Here is a 14,927-nt window from a genome sequence, read left to right on the forward strand (position 1 = left end):
CCAGCCTTATATGGCCAGACCGTTCCCTTTTTAAGTAAGTGTCCCTGCATTTGCCCCAGGCAGGCCCCAGGGTGCTACGTCCAGTGCGTCTGGCCTGCCTGGTGTCTGTCTGGACCTGGTAGGTGGCGGTAGGTGAGAGCAGTTGGACAGGTGTCCCGATGGCCCTGTCCAGGGAGGGACCCTGACTCCTGCAGGGGTGAGGAGAGGCTGGAGCTGGGCTGGGGCTGGCCCGCAGCGGGGTAAGGCTTGCAGGGTGGAATGCAGGAATCTGACTCAGGGATTTTTCTCCATCTGAGATGTTCTGTTCTCTGAAGGGACACGGAGAGAATATTAAGCTAACATTTCAGTGAAAAAAATATTGATGGTCTGGGACAAGGACCAGCTCCAAGCCTGGGGTCTGGGCTGTGGCCAGAGACCCAGCAGGACGCCAGTGCCACTTCCCCAGGGGGGGCGAGGGAGGGGTCTCATGCCTCTCCCCGTCTGCGCGCCCAGCCCCCAGCTTAGGGTGCGCGAAGGCTTCGGAGGCTCCGCCCAGGAAGGTCCTTGTGCAGGCTGCAGGGTAGGGTTCTGCCCTGCGCCCCCCAAACCCCCACCCATGCTCCGGGCTCTGTCCCTTCAGACCGGACTTTGGGATGGGACTGGGGGCTGCCGGGGACCAGGGAACCAAGGTTCCTGGGAAAGGAGAGCCTTTCACTCGGTGCTCGAGGGGGCACGAGTCCCCGTTAGGAGTTAGGGGCGGGGAGGGCCTCTTCCGCGTTCTTGGGGGCGCGGATCCCGTTATGGGCCGGACACACAAGGAGGGACCCCACCTTCTGAGCAGGGAGGGGCTGACTTGCTCCCCTCGGGCCGCCCTGGGGTGGTTAGGGCGGGTAGGGGGCCCCCACTTTCTGAAAAGGGAGGGGGTCACTTGCTCCCGTCCGGGCCGCCCTGGGGTGGTTAGGGGCGAGCAGAAGGCCTCCACTTTCCTGATAGGGAGGGGTCACTTGCTCCCCTTGAGGACGCCCTAGAGTGGTCAGGGCGGCTAGGGGGCCCCCACTTTCTAATAGGGACGGGGTCACTTGCTCCCTTCCAGGCTGACCTGGAGTTCTTAGGGCGGGTAGGGGGCCCCCACTTTCCGAATAGGGAGGGGGTCACTTGCTCCCGTCCCGGCCGCCCAGAGTAACCAGGCCTCCCCGGCTTTTCCACTCCCTTGCGCTGGGCCCGCCCCAGGGGTGTCCCCGGCCTGCGGGCGGGGCGGAGCTGAGGCCAGGGCGGGGCCACAGGGCGCCCCCACCGACCTCTCCTTCTGCCGGCCCCGCCCCGTGGGCCCTCCCGCAGCCTCAGCCGCCGCCCCCGCTGCCCGGGCGCCGCACTCCGGGAGGTTCCTGCGCGGCGCAGGGCGCACCATGGCTCCACGGGCCGCCGTCGCGCTGCTGCTGGTCGGCCTGCTCGGCACCCTAGTGCCCGCCCGGGGTGAGCGATTTGGAGCTCAGGGCGGGGGCGGGCGGAGTGCCCTGGGGGCGCCGGCCGGCCTGGGGAAGACCCGCACACGGACGCGCGCGCCGGGACCCCGGGGAGGGCCTCGGGGGCGCCCAGCGTGAGGCGGGCCTCGTGGGACGCGGCGGGGACCCCGGGTCCTCCTCCCCGCTGGCGGGACGCGCCGTGCCCGCGGGTAGCCAACGCCCCAAATAGGCGGCCTCGCGACTCTCCAACTTTTTTCCGGGGCGGGTTTGGACTTACTCCAGCGGCGAAATGCCGCGTGTGTTTTCCAAGTCAGCAACTCCCGTAGTTGGAGGCGCTCGCGGGAGCCGCTGGCGTTGGGTGCTCGCACGCGGGACACTTCTCAGGTGCCCCCGGCCCCGCGTGTGCGCCCCTGCTCCCCTGCAGCGGCCCGAGTTCCCCCCCTCTGGCTCACCCCGGGCCCTGGTCTTTGTTGGTGCGCGGGGAGCCACGCCCTGCGTTCCGGGCCTAAATTTGGAGTCCGCTGTGCAGCCTGGGCGCCCGCGGAGCGGGGGTGGGGGCCGTTGAGAGCAACTCGGAGCTTTGGACACGTTCAGAAACACTGTGTGCCCAAGCCTCGGGGACGGGGCGCTCGCTGCGCGCGCGGGGAAAGGGGACGTGGTCTCAGCACACTGCGCGTCTGTTCCAGTGGAGAATTCGGAAAACACAGAAAAAATGTCAGGACTAGGAGAGGCCTGGGGACCCCTCCCTTCTCCACCACGACCCCCCACTTTCGGCGCACGCAGCCCACGCCTGTTTCTGGCTGTTGCCTGCTTTCCTGTTGCTGTCCTTTCAAGGGGAAGTTGCCATCCTGTTTCTCCCTCTCTGTCCTTTCAAAAGGAGAGCTCCGATTTTTAGAATTTTTATGTATTTACTTATTTTTTGCTGGGCGTGGCATTCTGGAAACTTTCCCCACCTAACCGTGTATTGATTTCCTTGGCGCCCCGGGACCGGGACCCACCCGGGGAGGGTGGCCAGACTGTTGAGTGGACAGTCCGGCGCCCGGCAGAGCCGTTTCAGGACCGGTCTGCTCCGAGGTGGACGCATTTTGCAAATAGGAGTCATGGCGGGAGGCCTGTGTGGTGCTGGGGACTTTCCCTCTGTTGGAGGGACCTCCAGCTCGGTGCTAAGGGCTTGAGTTTTGAGTGCCTGGCAGCCTGGTTGTTTTGGGGGAGGATTTGTGAATTCATGTGGGGGCTTTTGAAATGGGCCCCGGGCCCTCTGGTGACTTTAGGGGAGATTAAGCCTGGTCGATGGGGGGGAACATCTTGGGACAACTTACAACCTGGCTGGGACGGCCTGGCATGGCTCCCCAGTTTCTCTCTTCCTTCTGGAAGAAATGTCCTCTTTTCCTTCGGCTCTGGCTGGTCGAGCAGAAATGGGTTTGCCCCTGACCCCCCCATGGTTGTCTTTGTGTGTGTTTGTTGGTATCACACTTGCGCAGAGGAGTGTGCGAGGGTTCTCTGGGCCTCTGGGTGTGTGTGTCTTCTGAAGCTTTCATGAGCCCCTTCCCATGGGCAGGGTTCCAGGGACGTGGATCACAAGTGGTTCTGGTTCCTCAAGACGGGACCATCCTTGGCGGTGGCGGGGCTGGAGGAACATCTAAACCCACACCCAGGACACCGGGCTCCAAGAACGGGACGGTCTCCCAATTCAAGATCCCGGTGGGCAGTCTTGGCGAGCCATGTGGGGGCTCTCTGGTCGTGGTCCGGCTCACAGATCTGGGCCAGCCTCCTTCTGTTCTTGGGGCCCCACACGAGTCCTTTTGGGATTTGTTTCTTGGAAAAACCCACGGCGTGATCATCCGGGAGTTAACCTGATTTGTATACAGATTGTGCCGGGCAGCTGCAACATGGGGCATGATTTTACTGAAATTACGAGAGGCAGCGGAGGGGGGCAGGGAGGCGGGGGCAGCCAGCCTCGCCCCAACAGCAGAGAAAGGAGGGAAGGATGGACCTTTAGTACCCGTTGATCTTTTCAACGGTCCACACTCCCCCTTACATACATGCACGCCTCCCTACAGGATCCTTCTGAGGTTCTGGGCAGGAACCAGCTGTCCCAAAGATACAAATGCCTTTTTTTTTTTTAAATCAGGAAACTGCTTACCAGTTGCTGAAGGTCAGAACACACTTGACTGTAGAAATACATGTTTGGCGTGGTTGGCACGCTGGCGGTCGAAGCCAGCAGAGCCTGGGGACAGACCTTGGCTTTTAACGGCACGGGACAGATTTCCAAGTCCCGGGGACCTAGGGCTCCCCCAGTTCCTGGCTTGCTTCTGGGATTCCCATGGGAATGGAGGAGACATAAAGGGGCATTTCACCTTTCATAGAGCTGGGCTTTCCCCACCCCTGGGATACTTGGAAATGCATGGGGACATTTTTTCTTTTTCTTTTTTTTTTTTTTTTTGAGGTGTGACAGCTGGGGGAATGGGTACACGGACAGGTGGTACCTGGAGACCAGACACTCTCAATGCCCAGCCTTGCACAGGACGTCCCTCCCCATCCCCCAGAGTCACGCAGCCCCAAATGTCCAAAGCCGGTGTGGGCTTGGTCTCTCCAGTTTCCTGACACCGGCTCTGCTCTCGGCCCCGTGGGTATGGCTTTCGGGTATGAAGTTCGTGGCCCCGCCTGTTTGCCTGCCTGCCTGCCCTTTGGGCTCTGATAAAACTTAATTGCACCTTGTGGACCTCCCCGCTTGGGCGCTTTTCCCCATTTTCAGTTTAAGAGGCTAACACCTTTTTTTTTTTTTCTTTTTTTCTTTTTTGGCATGTCGAGATAGGAAGGTACTTGATTTTTGTAGATTTTTTTTTTCTTCCATCTGGATGACATCTTGGCTGCCTGCTCTCATTTACAACAGAACGTGGCTGTTCAAGCAACCCAATGATTTCGACGTGAAGGGTCCCAGCATGATTTCGTGGATGGAAAGTGGCCTTTTTCTTGGCTCGTGGCCCCCCCACGGTGTCCTGAGTACCACAGTCGTGGGTGTCATGGTGTTTCCCCCTCCCGAGATTTTCCAACGCATGACGACTTCTTTTAGGGGAAGAGAATCCTATGGGGGTTATGACGTAAAGACAGGGTAGAGCTCCAAGACGGACCTGTGTTTGGAGGCTCAGAATTACTCAGCATCCCCGGGGGCATGTGGGTGTCTCAGGGAGGTTGATCTCAAATCAGGTCTTGATTTCGGGATCGTGAGTGGGAGCCCCCCCTCTTCAAAAAAAAAAAATCGATAACGTTGTTGGTCTACCTGGGATCATTCGGACGCCCAGAGACTGGAGGACTGTTCTGTAGGATGTCCAGCCTTTGTGGGGGTCGGAGAGACACAGGGGACTCCAGTCATGTCTGTCTGTCCTCACGTGCTTTGTTTTAAGGTCTGGGCGTCTGTCCTAGGTCAATCAGCGGAGATGGCTGTGGGACCTCCTTTGGTCCTTTGCTGATTTTTCTGATGGACCGTGAAGTGTGTGTTTAGGGAGGGATCTCTAAAAGTCCTTTTAGGGGCAAGGGGGATATTAGTGGTTTGGGAAATGCTTTCTGCAGACAGAGATGCGTGTTCTGAACGTCTGAGAGGGACACACCCTTGAACGGGTACCGATGGCCTCTGCTGAGTATTGTCCTCCAACCTTCCAGAAACGGGTCTTGCCAGCTCTTTCCCGGTGCTGTTATTAGTGGGGGAAATCAGGCCTTCCCTTATGTTGCTCCGGTATTTTCAAAGGGGACTCTTGGTTTTTAATTTATATTTGCCCTGAAACCTTACAGTCCAGAGACTCCCATAACACACAGGGCGTCCGTCCTCCCCATCCTAGTGAACCGCTGTGAGGATTCAGGATTCCGTGAGGTCATGTCCACTGTGGAGATGTGGGAGAGAAGGCCGCGTGGACTGCCGGTGATCTTGCTGGTGCCATGCTGCTTGGACGTGTTGGGTGGTTCACCATCCAACATGCGGATACTCTTTCCCGTGTGGGCCAGTGTCTGGGGATGACCGATGGACCCTCGCCAAAGTTCTAGTTGTATGTAGGGAATTCATCGTATCTTCCACACGTCTAGAGACACGACACTTCCCTTTCTCGACTTTCTTGTCCTTCCCCGGCCCCGTGGTTAGACCAGTTTGGGCAGATGGCCCTCGGGTGTGTTTCAGCTTTGTCTCGGAATGACTCAAGGTTGCCACTATCCCTCCTGAGCTCTGGCTGCTCTTGCTAGCCGTGTCATTCAAAATCCCCTAAACAGGAAACCAGAGACTTCCTCTTTCCTCCCCCACCCTGAGATGGTCAAACCGGTGTGCTCCTCCCGCAGTAACTCAGGATGCACTGATGGGCCCAGAGTTCCATGTGTGGCGGTGCGGCCGGCCGCGTGGACAAGAAGAAAACTCACTAGAAGCTAAAGCAGCCCTGTGTTCCGCCAGTGTGGCGGAGTGAGCATCCGTGAGCCTTTTGTTCTGTTTCTCTGCATCTGGGTGGCCTGGGGCCAGATATAAAACGGATTTGTTGCCTTGGACGGGAGGCAGCAGGGTCCCGAAGTACTTGCCGATCCAAACCCGGTGCAAATCACGTTCCTTTTCTCTGCTTGGAAGTTTTTGAGAATTCCCCTGGTTTGTTTGTTTTTTGTTTTTTTTTTTTGTTTTTTGATACACTACATTGTATCAGGAACTTTGCAAAGAGCAACATAGTTGTGGTGAGGCAGTTACATTTCTGCAACAATGTAATTGTTCATTCTTGAATGAACCGCCCTCCCCAGGAAGGGGGCTCAAGGAGCGGAGTGCTGCATTCTCGTGCTTTGGAAGGCATTAGTCATCTCCAGACAACGCGGCCAGAGATTTCTGGCTGCCTGTGCTCCACGAGGCCACTGCCACAGCCCCTGTGTGCTGGTCTGATGGCTCCCTGGCAGGCGTTAAGGCATGCCGTGTGGACGAGGCGTCCATGCACTGGGATGCACCATGGACTGGTGTTATACATGGACAAAGTATAAATTGATGATGTTGTCTCGGGGGCAGAGGGTCCCGGAGGCTGGTCGGTTTTGTAAATACTGCAGGAAGCCATCCATGGCTCGTGTCCTTCTGAGGCTGTCCGCTGTCTTCTCTTAGAGGAGGACGTGGGTTCTGTGCTCAGTGTGAACAGAAACAGTGGTATTTGCCCCAGACTCAGCGCAGAGTGTACCCCAGGGTACCCCAGAAGGATGAAGGGAGATGGTAAGGGGAGCAGTTGGCTCTCTGAGGCAGAGCAACATGGTATGGCGGGAAAGGACAGATGTGCTGGGGTCTCACGGAGCAGGAGGTGGTTGTGAACAGCTGAGGGTCACTCGGACTGGATGCTGTGAGAAAGGTGAGGCCGTGGACCCTGCCTGCCGGGGCACTTGCTTAAGGACTCGTGGCCTGGCTGGAGTGAGGTAGCCCTCAAAAGGGTTAGGGTTAGGGTTAGGATGTGGTGGATGGATGGATGGATGGATGGATGGATGGATGGATGCATAGATAGATAGAAAGACAGCCAGATGGACATATAGATAAGATAGATGGAAAGATGGATGCATAGATAGACAGATAGATATGATGGATGAATGGATAGATGGATGGACGGACAGTTGGATGGATGATGGATGGATGGATGGATGGTTGGATGGATGGATGAAATGGATGGGTGATTGATAAATAAGTAGACACACTGATACATAGATACATACACAGGCAGACAGGAAGAATGGATGGACAGACAGACATCTGGGTGATAGACACATAGCTGAGAGAGATGCCCCAGCCTGTCCCAAGTGGCTCCCAGGTGGAGGTGTACATGTCTCCTTGCTCTGAAAGCAGCCGGATTCATCACAGTGAATCATAAGCCTCTTACCAGGTGACAAATGGGTCAGAATCTCTGCATTCTGACAACAGGGAGCTGGCATGGGGTTGGGAAAGGCACCCGGGAGTGGGAATGACAGAGAGGAAGATGAGCGTAAGCCTGACACCGTGTGTCTGGCTACAGGATAGGAAGCTTCCCTGTCCGCCTCTTGGGATGCCAGTGCTCCCTTCCCTGAGGTACCAGGCCCTAAACCAGGTCCCTCTGGTTGCACCCGTGGTGTCTCCAGTGCTCCGTATCTGGAACTTCTCATTATTTTCTCCTCAACTTAGGTCTCCTCCTTCATTCCTATCTCTTGTGATGCGACCATTTGCTCAGACTCTCAGATGGAAGAGCCACCCTGCACTCCTGCCATCGCCTTCCTCCTGTTTTCCATCTGTTACCAAATCCTGTTCATTTCAACTTCTGAATCTTTCTTGGCTCATGTGCCTTTCACTATTTCTGCCTTTTCTTCCTTTTTTTTTCCTTTCTACCTTCCTTCCTTTCTTTCTTCTTTCTTCTTTCTTTTCTTGACTTGCACCCCTACCCTGACACTTTTCTCACACGAATGGAAGAGCCCTTACCTACATTCTTCCCTGGCCTTTTCAGGCACTTTTAGGAGGGTGGTGAGGACTCCTTCTCAGGGTACTTCATGTTTTAATGCCCAAGATAAAACACATAACGTTGCAGAGGAAGCTGGTTTTACTAAATCAATTATTTAGGGTTCCGGTGGAGAAGATCCCAGGCTCAGGGCTGCTCATCCTCCTGCTCACCTCCTCTGCTCTCTGTCCTGATGCCTGAGCTAGGGTTGCCATTCCACACCTGCTCAGGAACCCTCAGCGGCCAGTGCAGGCCCAGATCCTAGGTTCTTGGGCCCGGCCCCAGAGCTGGGTCCCCCAGGCCCACCTATGTCGTTGGGTTTATGTTGGATCGCAAGACCCGGGCCTCAGGGCCAGTGGGCTAGGAGCTCTCTAGGTGTTGCTGTGTAGACCACAGAGGGAGTTGCCTCTCTTAATAATGTGGCATGATAGGGAAGTACAGGAGGTTGTCCTATATTTAATGAAACTTAAGTCCAGATAGACGAGAGCTCTGAATCCTGATAGTGAACTGGATCCAATATCAGTGACTGAGGCCTCTTCAACAACTCATGGATTCTGTGTCCACCCATCTGTCTGTTCATCCACCCACTGTCCACCCTTCAATGTGTGCATCCATCCACCAGTCCACCTATCCATCCATCCATCTGTCTGTCCATGCAGCTGTCCAACCATTCATCCAGTTACCCATCTGTCTAGCTGTTAATCCATCCATCTTTCTGTCAATCCGTCCATCCATCCATCCATCCATCCACCCACTCATATACCTATCCATCCATCCATCTGTACATATATGCACCCATATATCTGTCCAGCTGTCTGCCTGTCCATCCATCCATCCACTCACTCGCACATCCATCCATCCATCCATCCAACCATCCATCCACCCATCCACCCATCCACCCACTTGTCCATTCATCCATCCATCCATCCACCCACTCACTTGCCCATCCATCCATCCAACCATCCATCCATCCATCCACCCATCCACCCACTTGTCCATTCATCCATCCATCCATCCATCTACACAACCAACCATCCATCCATCCATCTATCCACACATCCATCCATCCATCCATCCACCATCCATTTGTCCGTCCATCCATCCTTCCATCCACCCACTCATCCATCCATCCATCCATCCATCCACCATCCATTTGTCCGTCCATCCATCCATCCATACATCCATTCATCCATCCATCCATCCTTCCATCCACTCACTCATCCATCCATCCATCCACTGGTCCATCCATTAGTTTATTTGTCCACCCATTAGTTTATCTATCCCCCATCATTTATTTATGACTAACACCAATTTTTTCTTTTATTTAGCTTTATGTATATATCCACTCTCTCTCCATCCACCCACTCATCCATCTCCCCATCCATCCTCTCATCCATCGCCCCACATACCCACTCGCCTGTCCGTCCGTGCACATACCCACCCAGCCAGCCACCGGCTCTTGCGCATGCCTTCACCTGGCGTAGATAGAATTCCCAGTGGTATCTGTATTCTCTCTCTGCTGTGTGCGGGGATCCAGAGAAGAAATACCTCGTCCCCATCCTCTCTTCTCTGCCAGGGGAGAGACAAGCAAGCTGTCTCTTCTGGTGCAGTGTTGTGTGAAGGGGAGCGGGGACCACTCTGCCCCAGGGGGTCAGAGAGGGCTCCTCGCAGGTGGGAACCTCCATGGGCACCAAGTTTCCACGAGTGGACAGACCTTTGTAGTGGTGGAAGCCTGATAAAGAGGGAAGAGGGCTTTTTAGGGTGGGGGCGTGGCTTGCAGGAAGGAAGCCTAGGTGTGTGAGCTCAACCGGAGGGTGTGTGGAGGAGGGAAAGAGAAGACAGAAGCGGTGATTAATGCCGAAAGGACGTAGTTTATTTCTAGCTCTAGACCAGCCTGCAGCGGGTACGTGATAGGCAGCCCTGGTTCCCAGAATGTGGATTTGAAACTCCCCTGGTGGGTTTTGAGCAGGCAGGTAAGCGTGAACTTGTACCTGAATCCCAGCCCACAAAATTCCTGGTTTAATTCACCGGGACCTTGAGCTGAGCATCCAGGCTTATGAAATCACCCACGGCTGGAGCTGAGAAGCAGTCTGTGCACGCCGTGGTGAGGAAATGCTTCAGTGTGCTCAGGAGGAGTGACAGAGTACTTCCCAGAGGAGGCAGCATTTTCTCGGGGCTTTGAGGTATGAATAGGAGTTCTCCTGGTACGGAAAGAAGGGATTAGCATGTACAGGCAAGGAGAGGATCCAGATGAAGACTGTAGGTGCCCTAAATGTGCCCTAAATCACTCCTGGGATTGTTTTCGGGGAAAGGTTTAAAGTTTTGGAGAACCCAGAGCCACCTGTGTTAGACACCGCAGGACCTCCTGGGGTGATGCTGTTTGAGGTGAAATTCAGTGCATTCCCCATATTCACGGATCCCGTATTTGTGCATTTGCCCACCTGCTGCCATTTATTTGGAACTCCCGGATGAAAATCGTCCGTGTTCAGGGACGGGTGCAGAAGCGCAGACTATGCGAGCCAACGTCCAGCCTCCAGGTTGTCCACAAGTGTCCTTTTCATGGTCTGTGTGGGAGCACGTATTTTGCATTTTTGTGTCCTGTGCTTGGCCACACTGATGAATAAACAACACAGATCCAGGACGGTCTGTTTAAGCAGAAACACGCAGAAAACAAGGTCGTGCGTTGATGCCCTGGGGAACGTGTGACCCAGGGCTGTGGGATCGTAACCCTGTCCATCCCTAGGAGCGAAGATGGAGCATCCATGCGTTCAGCATCCCCGATGACTTAGAGAATGTAACTTCCGTGACCTGTGAGAAGGGACTGTAATTAATTAACAGAATGGTCGAGTCTGTTCTGTAGCCTCGGGCCAGTTTCCAGAGCCACCAAGGGCTCCATGAGCTGACAAAGTTTGGGATCGTCTGATGGGTCATTGGGGGCCAGCCCAGGTGGGCAGGCAGGGCCCTGTGTGAAGGGAGCACAGTTGGAGAGGTGGCGGGTTCGGAATGGGGGCTTCTAGTCTGGTTTTGGAGCTTGCCCTTTGGGAAGCAATGCCTTGGCTCCTTGTAGGGGAGACACTGGGTGCCTCTGAGGGAGAACCCCAAGCAGCGGGCAGACAGCAGAGGGTCCCGGCCAGACGGTGTTAGAAAGGCAGGTCCATGGATGGCAATCCGATCTGTCAGGCATCTGTTGGCACAGGCAGACTGGGGGACCGTGATGGTCCCCAACACCACCCCACGGCCTCACCAGATTCCCAGGGTTTGTGCACAATTTGGCCTACCTTTCAGGGCTGTCCCTGGCGTGATGGAGAGAAAGACCTTTCCCCTCCCCTCCACCGTGTTGTAAACTTACATGAAAGGACTTGGTGCATCCCAGCCCCTGGGGAGGATGAACCCGCGTGGGACTAAAACAGGGAGCAGAGTTGATGTCAGCCGTCGGGGTGCCCATGACGCCCAAGACCGCCATGGCGCTGAGCTTGGCTCCCTTTTGTGGCCAAGAACATTGTCTGGGCAGGGCGAGCGCCATGCCTTGGGTTCACGGACACGTGTGTGCAGCCCGCCATCTTGGCTCCCGTTGCTTGAGTGGTGGCGATAGTCCGTCAGCGTGGCCTTCGTTGGGCGTCTGTCACCGAGCCGTCGAGTGCGTTTTTGTGCATGCGTGTTCATCTGTTGTCGTGCCATCGTGCGTCTTTGGGAAGCAGGACCCAGGACCAGCACAGTCCTGCAACCTTGAGGACTTAAAACATCTGAGGGGCAGAGGCGCCTAGATGGCAAGGTCGGTTTAGCCATGGTTTTGGCTCAAGTTGTGATCTCGGGGTCGTGGGATTGAGTCCCACGTCGGCTTGAGAGTCTCTCTCCCTCTCCCTCTGCCCCTTCCGCGTGCGCTCTCCCTCTGTCCCAAATAAATCTTAAACTGTGAAGGGCAGACAGTTTGGTGTCGCGTCTGCAAAAGGCACAGAGGTATTTCTGAAGCGATTCCCGTCTTGCGCCCGGAAACATGAGGACGTTCTCGGTATCGAGAGATACGATGCAATCAGATGGCATTCGTGGTCACGATGTCCGTCGTCCTCCTGACCTGCAGGGCTCGGGATGAGGCCGACACCTGTGTGTGTCTCCACGCCCTGGGCTCTGTGCTGGGCACTCCATCCGGTGGAGGGGACCCCATCTCCAGCCCCCAGGAACCTGGACACCGGCTGCTCAGGGGCATGCCATGTGACCTGGGGTGGGGGAGGGCTCTCTAACGAAAAGCTTTTGCCGGGTCTGCAGATGTGGCGCAGAGCTCGGACGGCCCCCACGGCTCCATGTTTTTTGCAGGTGGTTGGGCTGGGGGGACCCTGGCATTTCCACCCACTGCACTGGACCCAGGCGCCTTGGGCAGGTCTGCGCTCCTCCCGTCGCCCGTGGGGACTCCTATGTTAACTGGAAAGCCCCGGGGGCATCGCAGGCTTTGCCTACATTTGTTATTCTGGTGCACCCCCGAGAAAATACCTGAAAATGCGAGCATTTGCCTCACCGCCTCCTTGATATTTCTCCTCTCATCTTTCCGTGACTTACTTTATTGACGTACGTGTTTGTCTGTGTCTGTGTTTGTGTCTGATTTGCAGGCGATGTGTGCAAATTGGGAGATTTCCAGTTTGTCTAAATTGTATATTTTATTGTATAGTTTATTGGGAATTGTATAATTCCCAAAGTTGTATAGTTTATTGGAAATGCATGTCATTTATTCCTATTTTCATTGTATTTCTGTAATTGTGTTCATATGCTTATATAGTTCGTAAGCTCCGTATAAATTATAATGTGTAAGTACGGAAAACGACTGTCTGTACTTTATTCCAAATCCTGTTTCTGTCCTGTGACTTATTTCTGTTTCGTTTATAGGGTTTGTGGATTTATGTGTGTGTAAATTATACATTGCATAAATTCCAAGTTCTATAACGTGTTATGATTACATTTCGTTTCTATTCTGATTTTATTTCTACAACTTATTTGTGTCTTATCTTACATATGTATTTATATCATTTATAAGTTCTGCATAAGTTACATAATTTAGTTTCTATGAGTCATCAATATATTTTGTTCCTATTCTAATATCTATAACTTACTTATATTTTTAATATGACTTATCTCTAGATTTTATAAATTCTGTGTATAAGTTATGTGATTTCCAATTTCTATCATTTATTATTAAAGCATATAACAATTACATAAAATTATTATATATGTAATTTATTCTGAATTGTACTATAACTTATTCCATATTCTGTATATGTGTAAATATATATAATATATTCCATATGTATATAATTTATTCTAAATATTTTTCTATAATTTATTCTACATTCTATATAGAATTTTATATTCTATATATGTGTAAATGTCTATAATTTATCCCAAATATGTACTTATAATTTATTTTATATTCTATATAGAATCTTTTATATATATATAGAATCTTATATATTGAGAGAGAATCTTCAGTATATTTAAACATATAGAATTTGTTCTGAATATACATCTATAATTTTTCTATTATGTATTCCTATAACTTTTAAGTTCCTTGTATGGAACCTGTCTTTTGTCATTTTTGTCATTTAGTTTTATGCATATCTCCATCCTGCTTTATATTTCTGCAATGGCCCATTGTTGTGGTAGAATTTCAGAGAAACCCAATTTAGGCTGGGTTGGTGGGATGGAGATTCTGGGGGGATGGAGACCCAGAGGGATGGAGACCCGGAGGGATGGAGACCCAGGGGGGATGGAGACCCAGGAGTGATGGAGACCCAGGAGGGATGGAGACCCAGGAGGGATGGAGACCAGGAGTGATGGAGACCCAGGCAGGGATGGAGACCCTGGAGTGATGGAGACCCAGGCAGGGATGGAGACCCAGGCAGGGATGGAGACCCAGGCAGGGATGGAGACCAGGAGGGATGGAGACCCTGGAGGGATGGAGACCAGGAGGGATGGAGACCCTGGAGGGATGGAGACCCTGGAGGGATGGAGACCAGGAGGGATGGAGACCCTGGAGGGATGGAGACCCAGGAGGGATGGAGACCCAGGTAGGGATGGAGACCCAGGTAGGGATGGAGACCCAGGCAGGGATGGAGACCCAGGCAGGGATGGAGACCCAGGCAGGGATGGAGACCCAGGCAGGGATGGAGACCCAGGCAGGGATGGAGACCCAGGCAGGGATGGAGACCAGGAGGGATGGAGACCCTGGAGGGATGGAGACCCAGGAGGGATGGAGACCCAGGCAGGGATGGAGACCCAGGCAGGGATGGAGACCAGGAGGGATGGAGACCCTGGAGGGATGGAGACCCAGGCAGGGATGCAGATCCAGGCAGGGATGGAGATCCTGGGGGAATGCAGACCCAGGCAGGGGTGCATCCGCACTCAGGAGGAGCCGCCTGCCCGCCTGCCCAGGGGTTCTGGGGACTGCACGGGGCTCAGCCTGCATCCCAGCAGGACTGGCGGAACCAGGGCGGGAGGGGCTGCGGGAGCCGTGGTGCCAGCAGCATGAGTCACGTGTCTCTCCCTCCGGCCAGGGCGAGCCTCGCCCTGCGTGACTCACCCCTGCGTGGCCCTGAACATCTGCAGCCTTGAGGGGTGTTGGAGCCCAGGGGGGTGGACGGGCTGCGTGCACCGTGGTCTGCTCGTAGCTGGGACGGAGGCGCGACATGCCTTGATCTCTGGACACGGGGCCCGGGCTCCTGGTCCGGGTGGTGACAGTTGGCCCCGGGAGGCAGTAGGGGGAGCGGCCGGCACAGGAGGGTTTCTGCCGGGAGCCGGGAGCCCCCGGACGTGGTCGCCTGTGATGAGACAGAGTCAGCCGTGTTGGGCTGGAACTGGGATGCCAGCCATGCAGACGGAGAGCTCAGATTAGGTCAGGAAGAGACTGGGAGGGGTTAGGGCTGGCCGGTGCTGCTGGCTGTTGAATCATTGCACCTCCTGACTGTCCCTGGGTGGGGGGGGCTCGAGCGGTCACGAATTGCGAGCTTCCCTTTTGCAAACATCAGCGCAGTCTTGGGGCAGCTGGCAT

At 54.5% G+C, this 14,927-nt stretch overlaps 1 protein-coding gene across 2 annotated transcripts in view; it reads left to right on the top strand.

The window, feature by feature from the left end:
• Positions 1-1,289: 1,289 nt before the first annotated feature.
• LOC123934971 (CD99 antigen-like) overlaps positions 1,290-14,927 on the top strand; it is a 31,142-nt gene continuing 17,504 nt past the window's right edge. Inside the window, exon 1 of one of the 2 annotated variants that reach the window (XM_045995290.1) lies at positions 1,290-1,452. In XM_045995290.1, the coding sequence (XP_045851246.1) occupies positions 1,386-1,452 (67 nt within the window). In that variant the 5' untranslated portion in view covers positions 1,290-1,385. The remainder of the gene's footprint in view (positions 1,453-14,927) is intronic. The other variant, XM_045995289.1, reaches the window with a different exon arrangement.

This window comes from Meles meles, chromosome X (assembly GCF_922984935.1).
Source record: "Meles meles chromosome X, mMelMel3.1 paternal haplotype, whole genome shotgun sequence".
Lineage (NCBI taxonomy): Eukaryota > Metazoa > Chordata > Mammalia > Carnivora > Mustelidae > Meles > Meles meles.